Source organism: Desmodus rotundus, chromosome 5 (genome assembly GCF_022682495.2).
Source record: "Desmodus rotundus isolate HL8 chromosome 5, HLdesRot8A.1, whole genome shotgun sequence".
Lineage (NCBI taxonomy): Eukaryota > Metazoa > Chordata > Mammalia > Chiroptera > Phyllostomidae > Desmodus > Desmodus rotundus.
Window position 1 is genome coordinate 122,175,140 of NC_071391.1, and position 27,199 is coordinate 122,202,338.

The 27,199-nt window shown below is 39.1% G+C and overlaps 1 protein-coding gene across 7 annotated transcripts in view; it reads left to right on the forward strand.

Moving 5' to 3' along the window:
* The window catches only part of MTA3 (metastasis associated 1 family member 3), a 158,429-nt gene that overhangs the window by 90,248 nt on the left and 40,982 nt on the right, over positions 1-27,199 (forward strand). For all 7 annotated transcript variants that reach the window (XM_053924354.1, XM_053924355.1, XM_053924353.2 and 4 more), the window contains exon 9: positions 18,543-18,731. In XM_053924354.1, the coding sequence (XP_053780329.1) occupies positions 18,543-18,731 (189 nt within the window). The remainder of the gene's footprint in view (positions 1-18,542; positions 18,732-27,199) is intronic.

A 27,199-nucleotide genomic window follows, 5' to 3' on the forward strand; every position in this document is an offset into this window, starting at 1 on the left:
TTCTTCATCTATTTGTTTGCATTGTCTTCAACACTTGGTATTTTCAGACTTAAGTTTTACTGTCCTGATGCTATCTCATTTTAATTGTATTTACCTGGTTACTTTGTGAGGTTCAACATGGTTTAATGTGTTTTTTTCTCCTTTGTACTCTGGATTCATACCCTTTGACTCACAATAGTGTTCTATTTTTTCTAATAAAGTGTTAGTTACATTTAAGACTGTAGACCTATCTGGAGCTTATTTTTAAGAATGGAGTGAAGTAGGGATCTAATTAATTTTGTTTTCTATGGAAACTTAATCATCACATCACCTTTTATTGAATTTCTTATTTCCTCATGACCATTGTAATGCTGCTGCTGTCTTATTTAAAGGTTTTAGATATGCTTAGGTCTGCTTTGGATTTCTGATCTCTTCTCCGTTTTGTTGATCCGTATGTCCCTGTATAAGCACAGCGTTACAATAAATGAGGTAGCTGATGAGACAAGCCCCACGTGAACTTTCTTCTTACACTAAGTCTAAGTCATGTGGAACAGAGTTTTGAACTCCCCCCACCATGTTTTCCCTAACAATTTAACATACTCATCTCTTATGAGAACCTGGAAAACTTTTTTCGAGTATTGGATGGTCTTGCCTTGTATAGATGATACTGTTACTTACGAAGCCCAGTCTCTTGTGGCTTATTTAACATTGTCTTTGGAGATAATGCTTCTTAAATTATAATTGAGGATGCTATCCCTGTAATAGCTGAGCAGATTCCCTGTATTTTGTCTGAGGAGTAAGGGTAGAAAGCCTGATCCTGAGATGGCACAGAGCTTGTAGAACACACTTCAGGCTCACTTGCCCGAAGTCTTGACAGGTGAGGAGCTGGTGTTGGATTCTTGGTTCACAGCTGCATCAACTCTCTGCTTCCCACTGCTGGTCACTGGTGGGATAGCAGGTGAATTTTTGGTGGAAGATTGCTGAGTTTTCAAGATTCAGTGGTTTTTTTCTGTCAGTGAAGAAGACCATTTATAAAAGAAGCATTTTAAATAAGACACAGCTGCCCTGGTCAGTGTGGCTCAGTTGGTTGGAGCCACACTTTCATCCCATAAACCGAAAGATCGTGGGTTTGATTCCTGGGCAGGGCACATACCGTATTTTGCAGTGTGTGATGTGCTCCTGTGGATAATGCGCACCTGCGGTTTTGTTCCAAATGTTCAGGGAAAAAATATTTTGTTTTAATATTTTAATTCAATCATTTATTTATTTATATTTAGAAACAAAACTGATTATTGTATTCCAGGGTATTATTTTATATACGGATATCGTTATTGCTTTCTAGCGTTACACTTTTAACACATAAGCATAAATGAAAGAATTAAAAACATTTATATAGCACTGAACTAGTACTACCCATGTATAATGTGCATCCATATTTTTCCCTCAAAAATTTGGGCAAAAAAGTGTGCATTATACACGGCAAAATATGGTGCCTGGGTTGCAGGTTCAATCTCCGCCGGGTTGAGTGAGGTGCATGCGAGAGGCAACCAGTCTGTGTTTCTCTCCCACATCGATGCTTCTCTCCCTCTCTCCCTCCCCCCTCTCTAAATAAATATGTCCTTGAATGAGGATAAAAAAGTAAGTCAATGAAAATAAAGAAGGCACAGCCTATATGACTTAATTAGTTTTAGTGCCGTTTTGTGCACGTCATTTACAATACTGGGCTGTTACGCTCCTTCCAAGCAGGGACTTTCAGATCCTCCACCGTTTGCGTCTCTTCTGTTTGTTTTCTTTTATATTTAGCAATTCGGAGGTCACCTTCACATTACATCTAATATTAAATTATTTATTGCTATAATTTTTTTTTAAGCAGCAGTGTACTCAGGGGCTCAGGAAATGCTGTTCCGGCATATTTGTACAACTGGTTTCAGAGACAGGGTTCGGATTGGTTCTTGACTTCTGCTGAGGAGTTCTCTCTGCTCTACCAGATGACCTCTTCTATTTCGTTCTCACTAAAATGGCTTGGCTTAAAATATTGTTGTTGTCTATCTTGGATTAGGTAGCACTGAAGAATGTCTGTTCTTTTTTCTGCAACTTTTAAATTTTTTCTTTTTTAAAATATATTTTATTCATTATGCTATTACAGTTGCCCCATTTCCCCCCCTTCACTCCCGTACTCCCTGTACACCCCCTCCTGCCAGAAGTCCTCTGCAACTTTTTTTTAAAAGATTTTATTTATTTATTTTTAGAGGAAGGGAGGGAGGGAAACATCAAAGTGTGGTTGCCTCTGGAGCTCCCCATGCTGGGGAACCTGGCCTGCAACCCAGGCATGTGCCCTGACAGGTAATCAAACCAGTGACCCTTTGGTTCGCAGGCCAGTGCTCAATCCACAGAGCCACACCAGCCAGGGCTTTTTTCTACAACATTTAAATGCTTTGATTTCCTGCTCTCTCTACTCTAGGTTCAACTTTACTTGGACTCTTTCTATGTATGTTCTCTTGAGGTTGTGTTTCCAGCGCCATACAATTGACATCTTTTAGAAGTTGACAAAGCAGAAAGAAATTGATGCCTTATCGCAGATACTGGCTCAGTGGTGTTAGGCTTTCCCACTTTGATGTTAAAATATAAGACCCTCAGGCCTTTCTACAATAATGAGTGGGAGTAGTTAAAATTGATTATTAATATGTTGATAATATGAATTTGCAGATTTTTTCCCTAAAAGAACATGTAAAAGGCTAAGTTGTTTTGTGTTATTAAATGAAAATTGATTTTTTATTCAGCTGAATTTGGAGAGTCTAGCTTTTAGTTTTCTTTCAGTGATCGCAAGCCTCTAACAGATCAGGTTAGTACCTTTCTGTATCAGGTGACCAGACAATGGAGCCGAAGACTTCCCACTGCCGAGAAGGCGGAGTTGGTGAACGGCAGGAATCTTGGTAGCCCGTCCAGGTGGCTTTCTTGTGCTTTTTTCTGTGAGGGCTGCAGCTGGGCTTTCAGCACTCCTAGCCCGACACATCCATTTGACCAAGACAATCCACGTGTGCTACTTGTCAAATCCCCGGTAATATTGTGGGAGCAGGGAATCGCGCTGCCAGTAGATCGCTAGAGCTACCTTCCTCATTTTGAGATCTGTTAATGATATAACTGGACTGTGAATTTCAAACACTGCTAGTCTAATGTATGTAAGACTTACTATTATTAGAACATTGAAGTCATAGCGGCTTCCTAGGTTTCATCCTTGTTTTATTAAAAATTAAAGTGTACTTTGAACAATATGCAAAGAAAAACATCAATTTATTAAAATGCCTACACTGACCTTTACTGCCTTCAGGAAACAAAATTCCTTAGAACAAAGTAAAGCCTGAGATGGTTAGTAAGTAGTAGTGGGCCAATGGCTAGCCTGTTGCTTCCTGCTTGTTGTCTGCACCCATGTGGCTGGGGGGCAGGGGTGCCATAGAGGTTGTTAGGGGGCTATGGCTGGAGCAGGGCCTCGAGGTTATTGCATAGGTACAGATTGTATCAGTACTGGATTCCTCTTTTGCCTGGGCTATGAGGACTAAAGCAAGTTGGAGGGTAGAATCTCAGAAAAAGAATATTTTGAGTTGTTTGGGGCTTTAGAAATGTTCTAAGATAAACTATATTAGAGATAGTGGTGAAGTACCTTTCATATAAAGACTCATTTAATTAGTGACAGAATCAGGACTAGAAACTTAGGCTTCCCAGTGCTAAGTCTGATTCTGGGAAAGGTCAGGCTGTGTTGATTTAGTAGCAAGGAAATTTTATCCTGAAACATCTCTAATTCCTACATTATGTCTTCTCTTTTTAAAATGCATCTCTGATTTTGCTGTGTGCAATCGTATATCCTTTCATTGGCTTTTAATTGCATTTAGGGTAAAAACCCGGGCCCTCAAAGCAGTTGACAAGACTGTGGGGTTTGCCCGGCCTGTTTCTCTAGCCCCTTGCCCACACACTCTCCTCGGCGTCCTTTGGACTCCAGCCAGGCTCTATCATTCCTTTGGTTCCCCGATTGCCTCCTGCCACAGGACCTTTGCACATTCAGTCCCCTTTGCCTGGATACTCTCACAGTCCCACTAGTTAACCCTTAGTCTTTTTTCAATTCTTGTCGAGTACATCAGTCTAGGGCAGGTTACTATGTCCTGTGCTCATGAACAGAACCAGTCATGTTCCTCCATGTTAGTTGTTTATAATTAAACATTCATGTTTGTGATTATCTACTTAAGGTCTATTTTTCTCCTTTTCATTCCCCACATCAGCTTATAATAGTCATTAATATAGTGACTATATCTGTCTTTCCTTACGATTGAATCCCTAGCACCAAAGATTTTCCTGGCATACATACTAGGTGTTTAGTAAATATTTGAGAATGAGCAAATTAATTTCCATCTCTGGGACACATTTTTTTTAAAAAAAAAGGTCATTGGAGTATATTATTTCTATTCCATTGTTTTTAAACACTTCAAAATCTTTTACTGAGTACATCTCATCACTAAAGAGAGTTGTATAGTTGAATTCTAATATCATTGTATCCTCAGAGCTATACACACACAGTCTGAAGACCAGGAGTTATAGAATGATTTTGGTATTGGACACACTTGTTTAAAAAGTGTAGTGAAATATATGCAACATAAAAATTATCACTTTACCCATTTGTAAGTGTACTGTTCCGCTCGCGTTAAGTATCTACTTTATTGTGCAGTCGTCACCACCCTCCATCTATAGAACTTTTTCATCCTTCCCAACTGAAACTCCAGACACATTAAATGACTCCCCATTCCTTAGCTCTTAGCAACCACAGTTCTATTTCTTGTCTCCATGGATCTGACCACTTTGGATACCTCAAGTGGGTGGAGCCATATAACATTTGCCCTTTTGTGACTTGCTTATTTCACTTAGTTAATGTCACTTAGGGTTCTTCCATGTTGTAGCATGAGTCAGCATTTCCTTCCTTTCTAAGGCTGAATAATAACATTCCATTGTATTTAGATACACATTTTGTTTATTCATCCATCAGTAGAAATGGGTTGCTTCTATCTTGGCTGTTGCGAATAATGCTATCAACATGGGTATACAGATGGGTACACTCATGATTCTGTGTTTTCTGTCCCGCCTGGAACTATAGCTTATGCGAGTGACTTAACCTCTCTGTGTCTAAGTTGCCTCATCTGCAGGGGGAACAGTAATAAAACCTACTGGCCCGGCTTCACGGGCTTATGGATTGACGAGAAGAGTGTATTATAGATATACTTCTGAAAGTTGCTAATACATGTACCCAAGCGTATAAAACTTGATGGAACTCTAGTTGCTCCTCTGAGCATGCCTTGGAGCTGATTTTCCTGGGCCCTGGATTCTCCGAGGGGTGCAGAGCTCTCTGTGACACTGGCTGCCCAGTCTGGGGGGAAGACATCTGATTTGTTGCTGTGTCACAAACTTTTGTGTACTTCCATCAACATTCCAGAAGAAATTAGAATGAACACTTTATGGGCCTTCATTTAAGGTTCGCAAACACCGGGCTCTTCTGCCTCTTGAAGCCCGTCCCAGGCCCCGTCCTCACTGGGAAAGAAAGAAGGTGAAGCCTCAGTGTCCTGAACAAGACCTTTGGCACCCTCTTGTCAGTTTCTGGGAAAGTCTGACTTTGAGTTACCGTGTAGCATCAGCTCGAGGATTTCATGAGGTAATGCTTGTAAATAATTTAGAACAGTGTCTGGCACGGTGTAAGAGCTCAATAAATATTAGTTGTTATTGTAGACGTGATGATGATAACAACGGTGCCTCTTCCGCTCAGTCTTTGTCGCGTCTCACTTACTTTCTTCTGATTTCGTAGCACTTACTGGTTGTCTGAAAGGGATTTTGTAACACCATTTTTACTGTCATTGTCGTAGATTATCAAGTTTGAATATGATTGTTAAGCTATGATCAATCATATATTTTAATACTATTGTTACACGAAAATCACTCTATAATTTCTCCTTACTACAAGCTATAATTTTTACAATGAAAAATTTCTCTTCAAGAAAAACTTAGAAGACGAAGTTGATTCAACCGATGATAATTTTGTTCTTCAGGAATTAGCTGTTTGTAAAAATGGTAGCCATTAATCTTGCACTTGGTTCTCTTTGTTTGTAAGTCCTGTTCAAGTCACACATGTCATTTAGGACGTTGAAGGCATTGGGAATTTGAGGACAGCTTGCAAATTGTGTTCATTACAGTATTTAAAGAAATTGTACTCAGCAGAGTGTATACATCTTTTAGTTAGCATTTTAAGCGTCAACTTGTACCAGAAATCTAGTCTTTCAAATGAATATAAAATTGATAAAATGAGAATTCATAGAATTTTTTAAAAGTCAATTTGCTTATGAGTATTATCTGTGTTTCCAAAGCTGTAAAATTAAATTAGAACAAATGGACTACGGTTACAGTAAAAATATATGAAACAGGAAATTTTCCTTTGTTCTAAATATACCATTAAGGCAATAATATTCTATATTAGACACTTTTTTGTGCGATGATTAATTACAGATAAAAATTTTAAAATGATATTAAATGAGCTTAGAAATAGTGCAAATTGTCCTCAGAGAAGTGTTTGTGTATGTTACGGTCTATTTATCCATCTTTTTCTTTTAAATTTAAGCTCAAATTAGGGTTTTTGGGGGTATATATAGCCTTTCACGCTACTTTTTCTTCCATGAATGTAATTTAAGAAGTATCAGAAAAATCATTGTAGATCTGAATTACGGGGAAATATAATGAAAATTATTTTAAGTTCTTTGTTTAGAGTCAGTGTGAGGAGATTTGGATTTATAAGTGTGAGTTAATGAGGGCTTGTGTTTATAGTTTTTTAAAACTTAGCTTTGTATTTTTGAGATAATGCAAAAGTACTAAAACTTTCTGTATTTCCTTCACCCAGGTACCCTAAATGTTAATATTTAATGCATTTTCCTTATCATTCTCTCTATATATACATGTTACTATTATTGAACAGTTTCAGAATGGATATCCCATTATTGCTAAATGTTTGAAGAGGTATTTACCAAAAGAGTAAGAATGTTCTTTTGTATAACCACAGTGTAATAGTCACATTCAGGAAATGAATATTGTTGCTATAGTACCACTATTTAGTCTAGAGGCTTTAGTCTGATTTGCTAGTTGTCTCAGTAATGTCCTTTATAACAAAAGAAAAAAAAATTCTTTTCTGGTACAAGGTCTGCTTGAGAATCACTTACTGCATTTAGTAGTCATAGCTCTTTAATGTACTTCAATTCTGAGTGAACAGTTCCTCATTCTTTCTGTCTTTCAAAACCGTGGCAATTGGAAGAGCACAGGCCATTATTATTATTAGTAGTAGAATTATTACTGAATATCCCTCAATTTGGGTTGTGGTTATAATTAGAATAAGATTTTATTCTACTTAAGACCATTTTGGTCAGATTTTTCCATTTTTTCCTAAGTTTCAAATTTATCAATACAGTTTTTTAATAGTATTTTTAATTAGAAAATTTTGCTATATCTGCAGATATAAGTAGCTTTTTGTTGTTGTTGTTTCTGTGGCTTCCATTTTTTTTTCCCTTGACAGTTGTACCGGAGTTTTCTCCTTTATTGTCTAAAAGAGTGAGATTTCAGTTTAGTTGATTTTCTGTATTGTTTGTTTTTCTGTTTATTTTAAAAAATATATATTTTATTGATTATGCTATTTCAGTTTCCCAATTTTTCCCACTTTGCCCACCTTTGTCTGGTATCCCCATTCCTCCAGCAGTCTCTTCCCCTAGTTCATGTCCATGGGTCAGACATAAAAGATCTTTGGCTTCTCCATTTCCTATACTGTTCTTAACATCCCCGTGTCTATTTTGTCCCTACCAATTTGTACTTCTTAACCCCTGCACCTTTTCCCCCATTCTCCCCTTCCTTGTCCCAGCTGATAACCCTCCAAATGATCTCAATATATATGATTCTGTTCCTGTTCTGCTTATTTGCTTAGTTTTAGATTCAATTGTTGATACTTGTGAATTTGTTGCCTTTTTATTGTTCATAATTTTGATCTTTTTCTTCTATAGTTCCTGACAACATTTCATGTAATGACCTGGTGATTATGAACTCCTTTAGCTTTGCTTTATTTGGGAAGCACTTTATCTGCCCTTCCATTCTAAATGATAGCTTTGCTGGATAGAATAATCTAGGTTGTAGGTCATTGCTTTTCATCACTTTGAATACTTCTTGCCAGTCCCTTCTGGCCTGCAAAGTTTCTTTTGAGAAATCAGGTGACACAGTCGTATGGGAACTCCTTTGTAGGTAACTTTTCTTTTCTCTTGCTGTTTTTAAGATTCTCTCTTTTCTTTAGCCTTTGGCATCTTAATTATGATGTGTCTTGGTGTGGTCCTCTTTGAGTCCAACTTGTTTGGGACTCTGTGCTTCCTGGACTTGTATATTTTCTATTTTTAACTAAATTAGGGAAGTTTTCTTTCATTATTTTTCAATTAAGTTTTCAATTTCTTGCTCTTCCTCTTTTCCTTCTGGCATCCCTGTGATTTGATTTTCCAGCACTTCTGGTTGTTTATTGTTTTTAGATTGGTTGTTATCCTCCTTTTGGTTGTGTGAGGAAGAGTTTCTACCTACGCCTCCATCTTAGCCAGAACTCGCATCCCTGTGATTTGTATGTTGGTAAGTTTGGAGATGTTCCAGAGGCTCCTTATTTCATCCTCATTGTTTTGAATTCTTTTTTCTTCTTGCTATTCTGATTGAAATCTTTTCTTCTTCCTTATGTTCTATATCGTTGATTTGATTCTAGGCTTCATTCCTTCCACTATTGGTTCCCTGTAGATTTTTCTTTTTCATTTAATGCAACCTTCATTTTTTCCTGTCTTTTTTTATGCTGTTGCAGGACCCAGTGAGTTCTGTGAGCATCCTGATCATCAGTGTTTTTGCATTCTGCATCTGATACGTTTGTTTATCTCCATTTCTTTTAGTAATTTCCTGGAGTTTTGTTCTCTTTCATTTGGGCCGTGTTTCTTTGTCTCCTCGTTTTGATAGCCTCCCTGTGTTTGTTTCTGTGTATCAGGTAGAGCTGCTTTGACTCCCTGTCTTAGTAACATGGCCTGTTGTAGAAAAGGCACCTATAAATTGTGTGGGGCAGAGCCTTAGGTAATCACCAGGGCGGGGCAACCCGTTTCACCACTTTGTGGCTCTGTGTGGGGCAGGGCACAGAGAGGGAACAGTGCTGCTGCCTGGCCTCTGATACTGCCTGGGAGGAAGCTGTCAATCACTTCACTTTCTCCCCTTTTCCCATATGCCACTTGTGCCCTTTCAGCTGTTGCCCTGGTGCTGAATCCCAGACAGGGTGGGTCTGTGTAAGTGCTGAGACCTTTGCAGGTCCTTTAAGAAGAGTCTCCTGAGAAACCTTCAGTTTCTTTCACCACTCCAAACCTCTCTAGCTTTTACAGCCTGACGTTATGGGGACTTATGTTCCTGGTGCTGGAACCCTGGGTGGGTGGTCTGGTCCGGGGCTGGGATCGCTTGCTCCTGAGGCATCCCTTCCGACTGTTATCCACCACAAGTGGAACTGCCCATTCCTCCTCCTCCCCGTGCCACTCCACGTCTCTGCCCCTCTTACCTGTCTGGATGAATGTGGCTTCTTTAAATCCATGGTTGTCAGACTTCCATACAGCTTGATATTCTGGCGAATCTGGGTGGTATTTGTAGTCTCCTTGTAATTTTTGCTGTAGTTGCGCACAGAGTCAAAGCGATTTTACCTGTAATCTTGACCACAAGTCCTATTTTTGTTTTTTATTATTTTCTTCTTTTACATTTCTCTGGGTCTACTGTGATATTCCTATTCTAGATTTTTAAGACTAAATTTTAGCCCATTAATTTTATTAGTCTACTTATCAATATTTAAGATTATAAATGTCCCTAATTACCACCTTGATGGTACCATGTGTTTTGATATATAGTATTTTTTTTATCATTTGCTTCTAAGTAGTTTCTAATATACTTCATAATTTTGCATTTGATTATGAGTTAATTTCCAAGGAAATGAGGTTCAATCAATAAATTTATCTTGATTATCTTGGAGGTTATGGTTAGAGGACATATATGCTACCGATTCCTGTAATGTGTTTTGATTTCCTTTAAGGCCTGAAATACAGTCTCTCCCTTGTAGCATTCTCTCCAGAAAATGCATTCACGGTGAAAGCCAGGGCCAGTGTGTATGCTCCCCTCTCGTACGTCCGCGTCCTGAATTATCTTAGCCTCTCCTCATCTGCAGTGGTTGTTCTTCGGTGTCTTCACACAGGGTGTCTGTCACGTGTTTGCCTGCTTTGTGTCTAGAATTGTCCAGGGGGTGCAGAACCCATAGTTGTGCTCTTGGTAAGTTTGGGCCAAGAGGTTACCACAGCCCGCCGCCCTGTAGCTTTCTTGTGGCGATGATCCGAAGGTGTGAGTGCACATAAGAACATGACCTGGGTGTCTTACAGGTTGATGTTTGAGATTTGAGTGAGTGACAGCTAAGTCTCAACAAATTTGACAGTGAGTGAGGAATTTTGTTTTGAGTACTATGCAATGAAGCAAAAATAGCATATAATTTTTTTTTTATATAGAAGAAATTTTGCCTTAATCATGATTGGAGGTTTACTCCTGAGAGTTTATATTCATCTTCTGCTTGGAAAAACCATATGCTCAATAATGCTCATTAATTTTTAAGTAGATTTGATATTCTGAATGCTGTAATTTGTGCTGGAGGTATACATATAAAGGTTTTGTCAGATTATCAGGAAATCAGTAGTTAGTATCAACTGTATATGTGTATCGGTTACCTACATGATAGAGGTTGGGTTCCTGGGAAACAGACTTTGAGGTGGAGATTTGCATGTAGGAAATTGATTAAGGAGGACCTTTGGGATCAACACTTGTGAGAGAGAGGGGAAGGAGGCAGGATTTAATGGAGGGAAAGATGGGCCAGGATACACAGGCTGACTGAAAGGCTCAGCTGAGTCTGTGGGTTGCTCTGGAAAGCTGTCCCAAATCAGTGTGAAGGGCTGGGCCTTTCTCCTGTGTTACTGGATGCAGGAAAGCAGCATGGCCTGGGGTGATGACTCTTCCTTAAACTAGGTCATTCCAAAGAGGACCAGCAGCTGAGGTCTGTTCACAGCACTTCTAGTAGTACTGGCTGAATGAGTTCTTTATTCTCGAAGGGAAAACACGGTATCCATTATTTACTCCCCAGAATTTCAGTGGCTTATAACAACAAGCATTGATTTCTTGTACACTCGTCTGAAGATTGTCTAGGATTCTGCTGAACTGGACTGGGACCACGCTGCAGGCTGTGACCAGATCTCCTTCATGTGTCTCATCTTCTGTTGACAGACATCAGTAGCACAAGGGGGCAAGTCCAGATGCATAACACATGTCAGGGCTCTGTTAAGTCACATATCTAAAAACCTGTTGGGCACTCGAGTCATTGTCCAGGCCCAGCACCAGCAGAGGGGAAGGATACCCTCCTGCCGAGGTCCAGGGGAGGAAGTGAGTATTTGCTGGACAATAACCCAGGCTACCATGGTGTGATTCTGCCTAGTGAACAAAAGATAAGAATTTCACTGCCAAGATTTCACTGTCAGTCTTTCTCCTAAAATATTTGTACTCGTCATCTCCATCTGTTATGAATGAGATGAAATGTGACAACACCTTCAGTGCTGTTTGGCAAAGAGAACAGCTTGTGCTGAATTCTCATGATTTTTAAAATTTAGTTTTGAATGGATCTTGTCATGTGTTATCTGTATAACTATTGGAAAGATGGTAATTTTGTATTTATCTGGAGAGAGACCTCCCTATTTTTTTTTTTTTTTACTGCATTTAGGGTGTAAGTTCTTTTGTTACTTTAAACTAAGGTGTACATGCAGTAAGGTGTATTAAGTATCCTACACTTTAGATGTACAACTTATATATTTTTACATAAGTATATTTGTAACCATGTAATCACCACCCAGGTTTAGGGAGAAAAAATTCCCAATGCTAAATCCCAAAAGGGTTCTCATGACCCTACCCATCAGTGGTTTCCCCCCCACCCCCCAGCAATGATTATTGAGACCTAACTCACCATCGAATAATTGTTTTTCTTCTCAAAGTCCATATAAATAGAACCAGCCAGTATGTTCTCTAGTATGTCTAGCTTTTTGAGTTTCTATTATCTTACTGATAATCCACAGTCACTGGTTTTTGTTTTGGTTTTTTTCAAACTCCTACATATTTTCTTAGTTTATTTTCTGCGAGTCTTTACTGAGTATTGTCTTTGCTATTGCAGAAAATATCTTCTGTATTTTAGTTATATCTTTTCAGGTAGGATTAGACTATTAAAGTCCATTCAAAAGAAAGTGCTGTGTGTGTCAGAAAGATGGAGTTAATAGGGACTCATAGCAAATCATGTGACCCCCTGGTTTCCTTTGTCAAGTTGGTCATTGATTTCAGCAGAATTATTCCCCAGGAATTCCACAGTACATGTGCCTGGTGGGATGTTTATTTTCTCTGCATACTGATCATTAATGCATCCTCCTCTGGGCTATGGAATAAATTCGGGCTTTGGAGGTTTCGTAGCTCCTGGTCCGCTGTGAGTCTGACCCATTTTTCCATTTGATTTGTGGCTCAGCGCAAGAATTAGTCTTCCAAAAGCAAGTGCATACACAACCACACTCTGTAAAGAACAGACAGTCACTGGAGATTTTGGTCATAACTACTTATAAAGCCTAAGATATTACTTTGGTTCTTTGAAGCCTTATTAGAAAATAGCTCATCCTCAATTTTAAAAGTCCCTATAAGAAAAGCATTTTCATTCACCTGACACGAACAAAAGACTGAAAATCCATTCATGCTTTGAGGGTTGGTATAATATCAGCCAAGAAAAACTCATTTGATTCTGTTACTTTTGGCTTCAGAGCACTGTTAATTATAAAAATTACTTACACCTCCTAAGGAATCTCAGTAGCATATTTAATTTATATAATTATTGATTTTGAATAGCGTTTAATCTATTTTAGTTTTGTTATTCATTGTAAATTTAGGGGTTTTAAAAATAACCATTTATGAAAATACATTATTAATTGAAGGGATTCCTAAATGCTGTTGAACTTTTTTTCTTTCATTTTCATAGGTCATATATCTAGAAACAATAATCATTTAGTTTCAGGGATAATGTAAAAATGTTTAAGAGTGTGCCCTACAGCTAAACTGCCGAGTCTGTCAAGTGGCTAGAGAAGTGGAACTTGATTCTGGAGTTTGCAGAGCACAAGCAAAGAATAACGATCGAATCAAACGTTTTTGTACCCCTGCTACAGAAGAGTGAGAAGCAATTCCCTTGAGTTGAAGTTTTATTCCATGATTGTGACATACACAGCAAACAGCTGTGCGTGGCCCGTGGTCTTAGCTGTGATTATCACTGGGAAATTGGTAATGAAGTCCCTGCTGGCTTTTATTTTCTGGAATCCAATGGTTCTTATATTTTTCAGTGACAGTTGACATTCAATGTTGTATTGGTTTTAGGTGTACAGCATCGTGATTAAACATTCATATAACTTACCAAGCAACCCCCCCCAATAAGTCTAGTACCCACCTGGCACCATACACAGTTATTACAGTATTATTGACTGTGTTCTCTGTGCTGTACTTTCACATGAGTGTTTTGTACCTGCCAGTTTGTATTCTTAGTCCTTTTCACCCAGTCCCCCAAACTCCATCTCACCTGGCAACCATCAGTTATTCTCTGTATCTGTGGGTCTGTTTCTGTTTCATTTGTTCACTTATTTTGTTTTTTAACTTTCACGTGTAAGTTAAATCAGTACCAGTTACGGTATTTTTCTTTGTCTGACTTATTTCATTTATAATATCCTCTAGATCCATCCATGCTGTTGTAAATGGTACGATTCCATTCTTCCTTTTTTTTTTTTTTTAAGCTAAGTAGTACTCCATTGAATATATGTACTGTATCTTCTTTGCCAGTTGTCTATTGATGGACACTTAGGAGGCTTCCATGTCTTGGCTACTGTAAATAATGATGCAGTGAATGTAGGGGTGCATATATCTTTTTGAATTGGTGTTTTGGATTTCTTTGTATATATACCCAGAAGTGGAATTGTTAAGTCATAAGGTTGTTCGATTTTTTTCATTTTTTTTTTTTAACAGCCTCCATACTGTTTCCCAAAATGTCTATACCGATTCTCAATCTCACCAACAGTGCATGTGGGTCCCTTTTCTCTACATCCTTGTCAGCACTTGTTTGCTGATCACTGATGATATAGCCATTCTGACAGGTGTGAGGTGATACCTCATTCTGGTTTTGATTTGCATCTCTGATGATTAGTCATGTCAAGCATCTTTTCATATATCTGTTAGCCATCTGTATGCCCTCTTTGCAGAAATGTGTTTTGAGGTCCTCTGCCCAGTTTTTAATTGGATTGTATATTTTTTTTGGTGTTGAGTTGTCTTGAGTTCTTTGTAAATTTTGGATATTGACCCCTTATTGGATGTATCATTGGCTAATATGTTTTCCTATTCAGTGGGTTGTCTGTTCATTTTGTTGATAGTTTTCTTTCCTGTGCAAAATCTTTTTAGGTTGATGTAGTCCCGCTTGTTTATTTTTTCTTTTTTTTCCCTTGCCTAAAGAGATAAATCAGAAAAAAAATATTACTAAGAGAAATGTCCCAGATTTTATTGCCTGTATTTTTGTTACAGGATTTTTATGGTATAAAGTCTTACACTTAAGTCTTTAATCCATTTTGAGTTTATTCTTGTATATGGTGGAAGAATGTGGTTTAGTTTCTTCTTCTTCTTCTTCTTCTTCTTTCTTCTTTCTCCTTTCTTCTTTCTTCTTTCTTCTTTCTTCTTCTTTTTTTGCATGTATCTGTTCAGCTTTCCCAATACAATTTACTGAATAGATTCTTTACCCCATTGTATGTTCTTGCCTCCTTTGTTAAATATTAATTGACCATACAGGCGTGGGTTTATTTCTGGGCTCCTGTTCTGTTCCATTGATCTCTATACCTGTTTTTATGGCAGTACCATCCTGTTTTGATTACTATGGCCTTGTAAGATAGTTTGATGTCAAGTAGTGTGATTCCTTCAACTTAGTTCTTCTTTCTCAACATTGCTGTGGCTATCTGGGGTCTTTTGTGGTTCTATATAAATATTTGGATTATTTGCCTCTAGTTTTGTGAAATACATCACTGGTATTTTGATAGGAATTGCATTGAATCTGTAGATTGCTTTTGGTAGTATGGGCATTTTAACAGTGTTAGTCTTCCTGTCCATGAGCACAGTATCTGCTTCCCCTTATTTGTATCTTCTTCTTCAGTGTCTTATAGTTTTCTGAGTATAGAATTTTTACCTCCTTGCTTAAACTTTTTCATGCAATTGTAAATAGGATTGTTTTCTTAATTTCTCATTCTGATCATTAAATATTGGTGTAAAAATGCAACCTATTCCTGAATGTTAATTTTGTATCATTCTACTTTACTGAATTCATTTATTGATTTTAATGGTTTTTTGGTGGAATCTCTATGTATAGAGTATTGTCATCTGCAAACAATGACAGTTTACTTCTTCCTTTCCAATTTCAGTGACTTCTCTTTCTTTTTCTTGTTTGATTGCTGTTCCAATACTGTGTTGAATAAAAGTGGTGAAAGTAGACATTCTTGTCTTGTTCCTGATCTTAAGGAAAAAGCTTGCGTTTGTCACATTATGTCCTTTATTATATTGAGATAATGTTCCCTCTAATCCCACTTTGCTTAGGGTTTTTATCATAAATCGATGCTGGATTTTTGTCATATGCTTTTTCTGCATCTGTTGATATCATCGTGATTTTTTCCCTTCATTTTGTTTATGTAGTGTAAAATGTTAATTGACTTGCAGATAATGAACAAACCTCGCATCCCAAGAATAAATCCCACTTCATCGTGGTGTATGGTCATTATAATGTGTTGCTGAATTTGGTTTGCTAATATTTTGTTGAGGATTTTTGCATCTATGTTCATCCAGGATATTGACCTATATAATTTTCTTACTTTGTAATGCCTTTATCTGGTTATGGTGGCCTTGTAAAATGAGCTGGGGAACCTTTCCTCCTTTGAATTTTTTGGATAGTTTAAGAAAGATAAGTGTCAATTGTTCTTTGATGTTTGGTAAAATTTACCTGTGAGGCCGTTATGTCCAAGGCTTTCATTTGTAGGGAATGTTTTGATGGTTGATTCATTAGTAGTTATTGGTCTCTTCAGATGTTTTTCTTCTTCACTTAGTCTTGGAAAACTGTATTTTTCAAGGAATTTATCCATATCTTACAGTTTGTCTAATTATTGACATAATTGTTCATAGTGTTTTCTTATAATCCTTTGTATTTCTGTGGTGTCAGTTGTCACTTTTCCTCTTTCATTTCTGATTTTATTTGGGTCCTCTCTTTTTCTTGGTGAGTCTGGCTAAAGGTTTATCAATTTTGTTTATCTTTTCAACGAACCAGCTCTTGGTTTCATTGATCTTTTATGTTATTTTGTTAGACTATTTTGTCTATTTTTGTTCTGATCTTTATAATTTCATTCCTTCTATACATTTTGGGGTTTGTTTTGTTTTTCCCTAGTTCCTTTAGGTGTAAGTGTAGATTGTTAATTTGAGTCCAATGATTTATTTTAAGTGAAATGTCAACCCTTGTTAAAGCACTTGGTTATTGTGCCTAAACATGTGGACATGTCCTGAGTCCCGCCTTTAGGTCTGTCAGCAAATTTATATTCTGTAGTCTTGTTCAGAGTCTTAATATATCACAGTAATAAATACGTATTTTAATCCATACTTTTGCTAATTTTTCCCCCTTTAACAGATGTTAGCTGATACTGGAGCTTAGTTTACGCTCTTGCACCAGGAGAGAACTGTCTACTGCCCCCTATCAGATACTTAGGGACCACTTACACACTAAATCCTAAGACCCTTCTTGTCTTGTAGATGCGACACCTCCCCAATGTGAAATTTTAAATAAATATCAGAAGATACACTGTGTTTTTAAAAAGTGCGTCACTTGGCTTTCATATGTTAGAAAGTTTAAACAGAATTTGCTCTTGGCAAAGATGTGATCACCTTGTCAGCCAAATCTGCACCACACATACATACATACATGTTTATCCTGAGACAGAGCTAATCACCCTATTTTGCTGTTTTCCTGCTATGCATACAATGTGCATACATGTTATGGATGAATCTCTTTCTCTCCAGTAGAAAACTATCAAGTTTTTCAGAACTTTAAATTTGGAAGTTTTGGAACCTACCATATTTTTTGGACTCTAAGATGCACCGGACCATAAGACACACCTAGGTTTTAGAGGAGGAAAATAGGAAAAAAACCCCGCTTCACCATGGCTACCCCCCTGCCTCCCCAGCCAGCAAGCCAGGTAACCTCCATTCGGACTATAAGGTGCACCCCCTTTTCCTCCCAAATTTGGGGGTAGGAGAGTGTATCTTATAGTCTGAAAAATACGGTAGTTTATTTTCTGCTTTTGATGGGAGGAAAATGCTAGACCCAAGGTACTTTTTCAAAAAGTCAATTTTATTATTATAACCTATCTTTTCTTCTTTCAAATTATCCTTCAGCATAGATTGAAGGCCTTCAAATCACACTCTCCCTTGAAATATATAGGAAACCCCCACCAACCTAGCTGTTCCAAGCATGCCTGATCATCTGTTCTTGCTTAAAAATATCAACCAAGTTAACTTTTTTAAAAAATTTATTTATTTTGAGAGGTTGGGGGTAGGGCGAGAGAAACATCAATGTGTGGTTGCCTCTCATGTGCCCCCTACTAGGGACTTGGTCCACAAACGAGGCATGTGCTCAGACTGGAAATCGAACCAGTAGTGACCCTTTGGTTTGCAGGCTGGCGGTTAATCCACTGAGCCACACCTAGGGCCAGCTAGGGCCAACCAAGTTAACTCTTAGCATGGCTAGGTTAATTTGGTTTGGTTTAGTTTGGTTTGGTTTGGTTTGGTTTGGTTTGGTTTGGTTTACACGGACTGGTAATTTTTTGTCTTAACTCTCGTTCATTCTCAGTTCCATTGATTTCTTTTCCATTTTTCCTTTCGTAGTCCATCATTCTCTCAATCTAACCTGAGAATATTTTTCTCATTGTCTGATACATAATCTGTTTTTCCCTTGTTCAGTAAGGCTGTGCCATCCTTGTATAATAGCTGAAGTGACGTTGGTATTTTTAACAGAAAGGATGATGAAACTTACTGAGTTCCCAAATTAATACCTGGAGGTCCTGGATCTTCATGGTTAGGTTGCTAGAACAATTGGATGCATTTAAAAAGATACCCACCTTAAAAGACACTAGTCAGCATTTTCTTAAAGCAGTTGATGATATTTTAAATAATTGTTATCTGTTCAAATTTTTCTTAATTTTGTGAAAAAAATAAGTACCATCTAAGCATATTATTGCTAATGAAGTGCATCATGCACTTTAGTATTTCTGTTCTTAAATAATTGAGTAAGTTTGCATTTGTGGCTGATCTTTTCTCTCCATTTTGTTTGTTTCCTTTAGTTTCATGCTATGGATACATTGTATAGACACAGCTATGATTTGAGCAGTGCAATTAGTGTCTTAGTGCCACTTGGAGGACCTGTTTTATGCAGAGATGAAATGGAAGAATGGTCAGCCTCTGAAGCTAGTTTATTTGAAGAGGCCCTGGAAAAATATGGCAAAGACTTCAACGATATACGTCAAGACTTTGTAAGTAGAAAATTGTGAATAATATAAAATGTTGAGGTGGGAATATTTTATTTGTTTTTGAAATCTGGTGAACCTTAAAGTATTTATTTAGCGAGTCTATGACAAGTGATTTTTATCTGGTCAACATAGATTGAAGGCCAGTATTATAAAGGGAGAAGCTGACATTTATTCTGGGAAGTAATTGTGAGTAAGACCCAGGGCCAGGAGGCCCTGAGTTCTTGCTGTAAACCTTGGCAGTGTGCATTCATCCTCTTCACCTCTCTGAGTTCTGAGTTTAAAATACACGAACAGATTGTCTGACCATTTGTGCTAAATATATCTGAGTCCTGCTTCTTAAGCTTGTGGCCCTCCTTTGGACCTTTGATATTTTTCTGGTTGTCTCATTGTTAAGTCTAAATTGGACGTGGACCTTGGACGTGCAGACAGACCTGTAAAGCAGAGTGGGAGAATTTGATTTATAAGCTTTGGCTCTTTGACTCCTCTTAATGATATGCAGTTTCTTACTTGCCTTTTAAATACTAGATAATCTTTTTTGCTATTATGTACTTTCTTTTGTCTTTGTGTTTGTGGAATTGCTCTTTTATTAAGCTTACAGTCTCTTTGAAATGGAGAAATTTCCATTTGAAAGTCCATTAATAGATATCTATAGCAGTCATCCTTTTAAAAAATTATGATAATAGAATCTTTATAGACGGTGAAGTATTTGATGTGAGCTAATATCCTGCCTTTTATGTTGTTGAATTTCTGTTTGAATTCTTTCTGAAGCAAAATTATTATTTATCAATATGGATACATTAAGTTCCAAACATGATAATTAAAGCTGTTAGTGTCATTGACGTTTCTTCTTCTGGCAACACATCACTCACACCCAGATTGTTGTATGTCATGATTTCCATTTATAGGACGTGCAGGTGAGAATTTAAAAGGCACTGGTGGCATTTAGCTTCAGGTGGTCAGAACAACATACCAGTGCAGTGTTATTAATGTAATATAGCTATCCCACTAAGTAGAAACCACAAAAACAAACCCCCCCCAAAGAACAGAATCTGCAGGTCTCACAAAGGAATGGAAGATGAGAAACCCGTTTAGAGTGAAACTGCTTTCTCTGCATTGAGTGTGACATGCTCACTTTGTGTTCTAGTAGTCTCTGGGCTCATTGAAGTTCACCAGATGTCAGTTGAGCATCTGCAACGTGCCAGGTCTTCACGTAGGCACTAGGCATGCCAAAGAAGTGCAGTGTTACTTCAGGGAACGAGTTCATAATCCAGATCAAGAGATTGAAACACATACATGCCACTAAAACAAAATGTGGTTATTCCTGTCTGTAGTATGAATGAATGTTGTGGGGTATTGGGAGGGGAGTTACCAGTTGTGCCAATCAGAATCAGAAATGGCTTCACAGAGTTACCTGGCAGTTCAGCTGGATCTCTGATGATAAAGGGAGAAAACAGCAAATTGAAAGATTTATATGAGGTATGAAACTTGCAGACAATACTCCCAGGCACCTCACACAGGACTAGGAAGTAACTCTGAATAATAGCCTTGGTGCAGTATGCTTGGACACACAGGCTGACACCGATATGAGACAAAAAATAACTGTATGAAAATAACAATAATAATGCTATTAGATGGTTTTTGTTACCTTCACAATCTAAAAAAATCCTTGTAAATTTGCAGTGTGGTGTATATTAGTTTTTGCTGAAGGTGGTTAGAATTCTGGCTGATGAGCCTGTCACATTACATGTGTTGTAGGTTGGAGGCTGAAATTGTCCACCAGTGTGTCGAAAACATTAAAGAATATGTAACACCAGGAGGCTTAACTGCCCAAAGGGTTTATGGGGTTTTTTTTAGTTTGGGTGTTTTAAAATAAGTTGTATTGTCCTGGCTGGTGTGGCTCAGTGGGTTGAGTGCTGCCCTGTGAACTGAATGGTCGCTGGTTCAATTCCCAGTCAGGGCACATGCCTAGGTTGCAGGCCAGGTCCCCAGTTGGGGAGTGTGAGAGGCAACCCACTGATGTTTCTCTCCTTCCCTTCCCTTCTCTCTAAATATAAGTAAAATCTTCTTAAAAAACTAATTGTTCACCCCACCCCCTAATACTTCTAAAAGAAATACATAAACCTCAAGGCCATATATGACAAGCCTCACAACTAACATCATGCTCAGTGGTTGAAGACTGGTACAGAAAAGGGTGCTCAACATCCCTAATCATTAGGGAAGTACAAATCGAGACCACAGTGAGGTGTCACCTCATACCTGTTAGGATGGCTGTTACCAAAAAGATAAGAGATAACAAAAGGACAGGCATTAATTCTTCCTTAAATGTTTGGTGGAATTCACCAGCAAAGACATCTAGTCCTGGGCTTTTCTTTGATCACAGGTTTTTGATTCCTATTTCAGTCTCCTGATTAGTTATGTATAATCTATTCAGATGTTCTGTTTCGTCATTATTCAGTCTGGGTAGCTTGTATGTTTCTAGAAATTGATCTCTTTTTTTTCTAGGTTGTCCAATTTGTTGGCATATATTGGTTCATAAGAGTCTCTCAAAACAAGCCTTTTTATCTGAGTCTTATTTTCTCAGTCTAGCTAAAGGTTTTGTCAGCTTTATCTTTTTTTTTTTTTAAAGCCCTTTGTTACATTGATCTTTCCTATTTTTATAGTTTTTACCTCATTTATTTCTGCTCTGATCTTTGTTATTTCATTCTTTCTGCTAATTGGATACATTTTTTTTCTCCTCTGACTGGATGATTTCTAATGACCTGTCTTTGAGTTTGCATATTTTTTCTGCTCAATCAAGTCTGTTGTTGATGCTCTGTATTGTGTTTTTTCATTTAATTCATTGCATTCTTCAGCTTCAGGATTTATGTTAGGTTCCTTTTTATTATTTCTGTTTCTCTATTGTACTCATTCTGTTTTTATATTGTTTTCCTAATTTCATTGTATTGTCTAACTGTATTTTCTTATAACTTACTGAACTTCCTTAAAACAATAAAAATTTTTTCAGGCAAATAGTAGATACTCATTTCTTTGGGGTCAGCTACTGGAAAATTACTGTGTGTTCCTTTCACAGTGTCTTATTTCCTTAATTTTTCATGTTTCTCATAGCCTTCTGTAGATGTCTGTGCATTTGATGGAGCAGTGACCTCTTCCATATTTACAGACTGGCTTTAGTGGGGAAAGGCCTTCATCAGCAGGTGGTGACATTCAGCTCCATCAGCTGAGGTCAGTGTTGGTAAAGATTGCAGGGGCCTCCATGGCCGTGGCTGCAGGTGTGCGGTGGCAGTGAGAACTGTTACAGTCTGCAGTGACAAAGGCTGCAGGGGGTCCTCCTGATGTCTTTTTCTCCATGGGGTATGTCATGGACCAAGGGGATCCTCTTGGCAATGGGTCTGGCTTTGGGGTGTCCTGTGGTGGTGGTGGTGCGAGGCATGGGCACACTTGGGTCTGCCACAGAGCCAGGAGTGGAGCATGTGTGCTCATGGAGTGACGGCAGTCTGGGGTGCTGGCTAGTTTCCAGGGCCATGGTGCCTGAGGTGTGTGCACACGTGGAGCAGTGTGGAGCTGAGGTCAAAGTGCAGGTATATGCGGAGCAGCCAGGACTCTGGGGTCCAGGGTGTACATGGAGTTGGAGGTAAGGGCACAGCAGTGTCTTCTGGGAGTGACCCAGCAGCGTCTCCCAGTAGCATTGATAGCTGTTGGTTACCTCAATGGCGTAGGTGCTGGTTTTCCCTGCGGAGCAGGCTGCTGTCTGTGGTCCACGCCAACACACACTGCAGATGCCTATGCTGTGACAACTGCAGGAATTCTGTAGTGGGGGCTGTATGAGGTCCTCAGTGGCAAAGGCTCCCAGGCTCCTCTGTAGAGCAGGCCACGGGGGACCTCCCTGGCACCCACCTCGTGGCTTATTTTGACAGTCCCCACCCTTCTTCCTTGTTCCTAGCCTTTTCCAGATGTCTCGGCTAAGCTGTCAACAGTGATTCTTTCTGTGTGGTAATTCTTCATTATTTGCTCCACTGTGTTGCTGTAGGTTCTTAATTTGACTCTTCTGTTCTCCCAGGCCTATTTTTGTTTGTTGATAGCTATCTACTGTTTTGTTTTTTGGGGGAGGGGGTTTGGAGGGGGCAGTGAGACTTATATCCCCTATTCCTCTATGTTGCTGATATCTCTCTCCCTGTGCATTTTATCTTAAGTTGTCGAGTTTATTGTTATAAGGTCGTTCATAAGTCTCATATTATCTGTCTAAGGCCTGGAGGATGGATCTGTAATGATGTCCCCCTCGCTTTCCCAATGTAGGCCTCCTCTCTTTTTTCCTCATCAGTCTGACCTAGACTGATCAAAAAAATTTTATTTTTAGAGAGAGGAATAGAGGGAGAGAGACATCGATCTGTGAGAGATACATCGACTGGTTGCCTCTCACACTTCGTGACCTGGGGACCCGGCCTGCAACCCAGGCATTTGTCCGGACCAGGAATTGAACTGGTGACCTTTCAGTTCACAGGCCAGCACTCAGTCCACTGAGCCACACCAGCCAGGGTGAAAATTCTCAATTTTATTGAGCTTTACAAAGAAGCAGCTTTTGGTTTGATTGACTTTTCTCTTGCATTGTTTTCTTCTTTTATGTTTATTATTTCCTTTCTTTAGCTTTGGGTTAAGGTGCTTTGTCTTTGCCTGCTGTCTTATTAAGGTTGTAGCTTAGATCATTTATTTGAAACATTTCTTCTAATCCAGTCATTTACTGGTAGCATATGTTTAGCTAACAATGATTTCAGCTTTGCCTGAAAAACTTTTTACTATTTCTTTTGGAAAGATTTTTTATTCTTTCTAGAATTCATTATTTTTTTTCTCTTTCAATACCTAAAGGTGTTTATTTGGCTTATTCAATTTCTGATGAGAAAGTTAGTATGTATGTAAATTTCCTTTTTCTTTGTGTCTGAGATTTCTCTTTACTCTTGGTTTTTAGCAGTTTTACTACTACATTGTGCCTGGGTGTATTTTTGTAATTATTCTACTTGTAGTTCACTGTGTTTCCTAGAGATGAGATTTTCTGTTTGTGTATAGTTTGCATAACTTGTACTGATTTATCTTCTAGTACACTAATTCTTTTTTTCTGTTATATCCATATAGTGATAAACTTGTTGAAGGAATTCTTCAAATATGATAGCATGCTTTTTTCTAACATTTATTTTTTATTCTTTTTTATGCTTCTATCTGCGTTTAAATTCCCCGTCCATTTGTGTTGTCCACCTTTTCAACTAGATCCTTTAGTGTAATGATAATTGAATATCTGGTATTTCCAATATTTGGGTCATATTAGGGGTCTGTTGCCTGATTTATTTCTTGAAAATGACATTTATTTTTATGCCGTTTTTAATGTCCTATATCTTTGATTGGAAGGGGAGCATCCTGTGTAAACAACAACATAGATTGAGTTAAGTAGTTAAGTGGAATTTGCATTCTGCAATGCGCATGCCCCTTCTCCTTCCAGGTCGTTGTTGTGGGGGATCCAGAGCTTGATGATGAGTTCCCCCGTTTTTGCCAGATATGCCCCTCACCTAGCAGGAAAGGCTCCCCACCTGACTAGTTCCCCTAGCATCTCACTCAGTTTGTAACCTGATGGGTTTCACTTCCCCGCCAGCCTGAAGAGTTATTCAGACAAGCCAATCACATCCTCCCCTGGGAACCTTCTTTAGGAACCAGGGCACACTTACCCTCTTGGTACACAAAGCCTCACTTCCACAACTGCTGGCTCACTATTCCCAAGTACAACCGCTGTGCGGCCCTACATGGCGTCCTTTTCCCCTGGACTGTGACTATGTCAGCCTCATCTGTTTTGTCTTGGGTGTCGTGTGTTCTGTGTTTGGCCATCTTGTATTGTTTTGAGGGGTGGATCCCTCACTGATAGGGTGAAAAGGAGGGGTTCTGAACACCCATAGACCTCAGACTCTGCTGTGCTTGACGTGAGGCCTGGGATGCTGAGGGCTTTTTCACCGTTCCTATCCCCACCTCAGCAGGCGCTGCACTACGGAGCCTCTCTCCACATGGTTGGTTGCGCTTCTCCCCATGGTAGCACGGTGCTGCTGCTGATTGCCTGCACGGTTCACGGTGTGGGCACTGAGGGTTTCTCCGCTGTCCTGTTGAAGCCCCAGTCTTCGGCAGGCTTTGTGTGCCCACGTCTCGGTGGCAGCACCCTCACAGCTCCTTTGCTGCAACCAGCCTCTGCCTCATATTGCATTTTACTGGCAGGGGTTTATGAGTGAGCACAGACTTCTTCCTCACTCCAGTGGCAGACGGCTTTTGCTTTGTACTGTTTGAAAGAAGGACCTGAGAAGCAAGGGATTTTCTTGCCTGGTCCCCAGTGGCAGCTGATCACCATTTGCACACCCACATTACCACCAGTGGGGGTTTTCTTAGGTCACTTGCCCTCTCCCAATTTTTGCAGCTGACCACCTCCAAATTTTACATTTTTGAGATTTGATTGATTCTGACCCAGTATGTGGTCTGTTATGGTGAATGTTCCATGTGCTCTTGGAAAGAATAGATACTTTGCTTTTAGATGGAATGCTCTGCAAATGCTACTTAGGTCAAGTTTATTGATAGTGTTGTTCAAGTCTTTGGAAGCCTTACTGATTTTCTGTCCGTTTGTTCTAGTACTTATTAAGAGAGCAGTATTAAAAGTCTCTAGCTGTAATTGTGGATTTTTCTATTATTCCTATCAATTGTAATTAGGTTTTTGCTTTGATTATATGGAAACTCTGTTATTAGGTACATACACATTTAGGACTGTTACGTTCTTGTGGTGAATTAACCCTTTTATCTTTAAATCATGCTTCTTTATTTATGGTAATATTATTTGTGGTGGTGTATTTTATCTTCAATTAATATCATTTAAGCTTTTTTTTTTTAAGATTTTATTTCTTTTTAGAGAGGAGAAGGGAGGGAGAAAGAGATGGGGAGAAACATCATTGTGTGGTTGCCTATTGCACACCCCCTTCTGGGGACCTGACCTGCAGCACAGGCATATGCCCTAGACTGGGAATCGAACCAGTGACCCTTTGATTCATAGGCTGGCAGTCAGACCACTGAGCCACACCAGCCAGGGTCATGTATGGGTTCTTTAAGGAGAACTGCCTAAGAGTCCAGCAGTTTCTTACACTGACTCAATCCCCGCTGGTGTTGGCATCCAGAAGTTATGGGGACTTACCTTCCTGGCTCTGGAACCCTGGGCTCTGGGGGATGTGGTGTGGGGCTGGGACTCATTGCTCCTGAGATAATCCTTCCCAAAGTTTTATCCACCACACATGGACGTGGGACCAGTCCATTCCGCGTCTCCACCCTTTGTACTGGCCTGGATGGATGTGGTTTCCTTAATTCTGTAGTTGTCAGACATCCATTCAACTTGATTTCGGACAGTTCTGAGTGATGGTTGTTCTATATTTTGGTTGTAATTTTGATGTTGTGTGAGGAGATGAGCCATGTTTACATGTGCCACCATCTTGGCCAGCGGTCCTGGAAATATGATGTTTGGATTTCTAATCTTTACATTATAGGGAAGTAAACCAGAAGGAAGTTGGAAACAGTATTTAGAGATGACAGAATCCATTTGAGTGAGCTAGTTTAAGGAGAAAGAAATTTACTGCAGGGTGTGAGAAGGCTAACAGAACGTCCAGGAGTTTCCGGGGATCCAATTTTCGATACCGCACACTGGGGCTTGGGAAGCCAAGAGCAGTGTCCGACCCCACACTGACAGAGCTCTCGCAGCAGCCCTACGACAAAACCCGCCGCCTGTACTACCAGTCGTGCTCACCTCTGCCCCACTGGCAGTCTGTCGTTAAATGCCACATCTCCAGGGCCTGTTCTTCAGACACTCCACTCCTTCCTAATTTTTGTATTAGAGTGCTTTTGCGTAGGGGTGAGAGAAATCCACCTCACTGAGTACAGAATAAAGAATAAATGTATGGATTATATTGGTTAGAGTTCTTAGTTGCTAAGCACAGAATTCACTATATCTAATGTAAGAAGAAAGGAATGGAGGATATTAGATTCTCATAGAATCTCTGGGAAGACTAGAGAACCAGGCTTGGATGCTGTTCTTTGAGGAACAGTGGAAACACCCGTGTCCTCTGCTGCTTGGCATCCATGATTTCAAGCTTCAAATGCTGAAAGGTCAGAGATGGCCTAGGAGAACATGATATCTCGACCATTGTTCTGGCCAAACTGTGGTCTCCCTGCACGCACCCTCATTTTGATGTTGCTCACTTCCATATCTAAAAGTCATTCAGTTTGTCAGTGTGGCTCACCTAGCCCATATGTCTGCACCCTTGTTCAAGGGTATCTGGGAAAAGTATAGTTTAGAGCTTCAAGGAAGATAAGCCAGTAGTTTGGAAGTGGATGTATAGTAGCTGCCACACCCACTTCTTTGGCTACTCAACATCCATCCTTGCTTTGCTCCGTCTTTGTAAACAACAGTAATT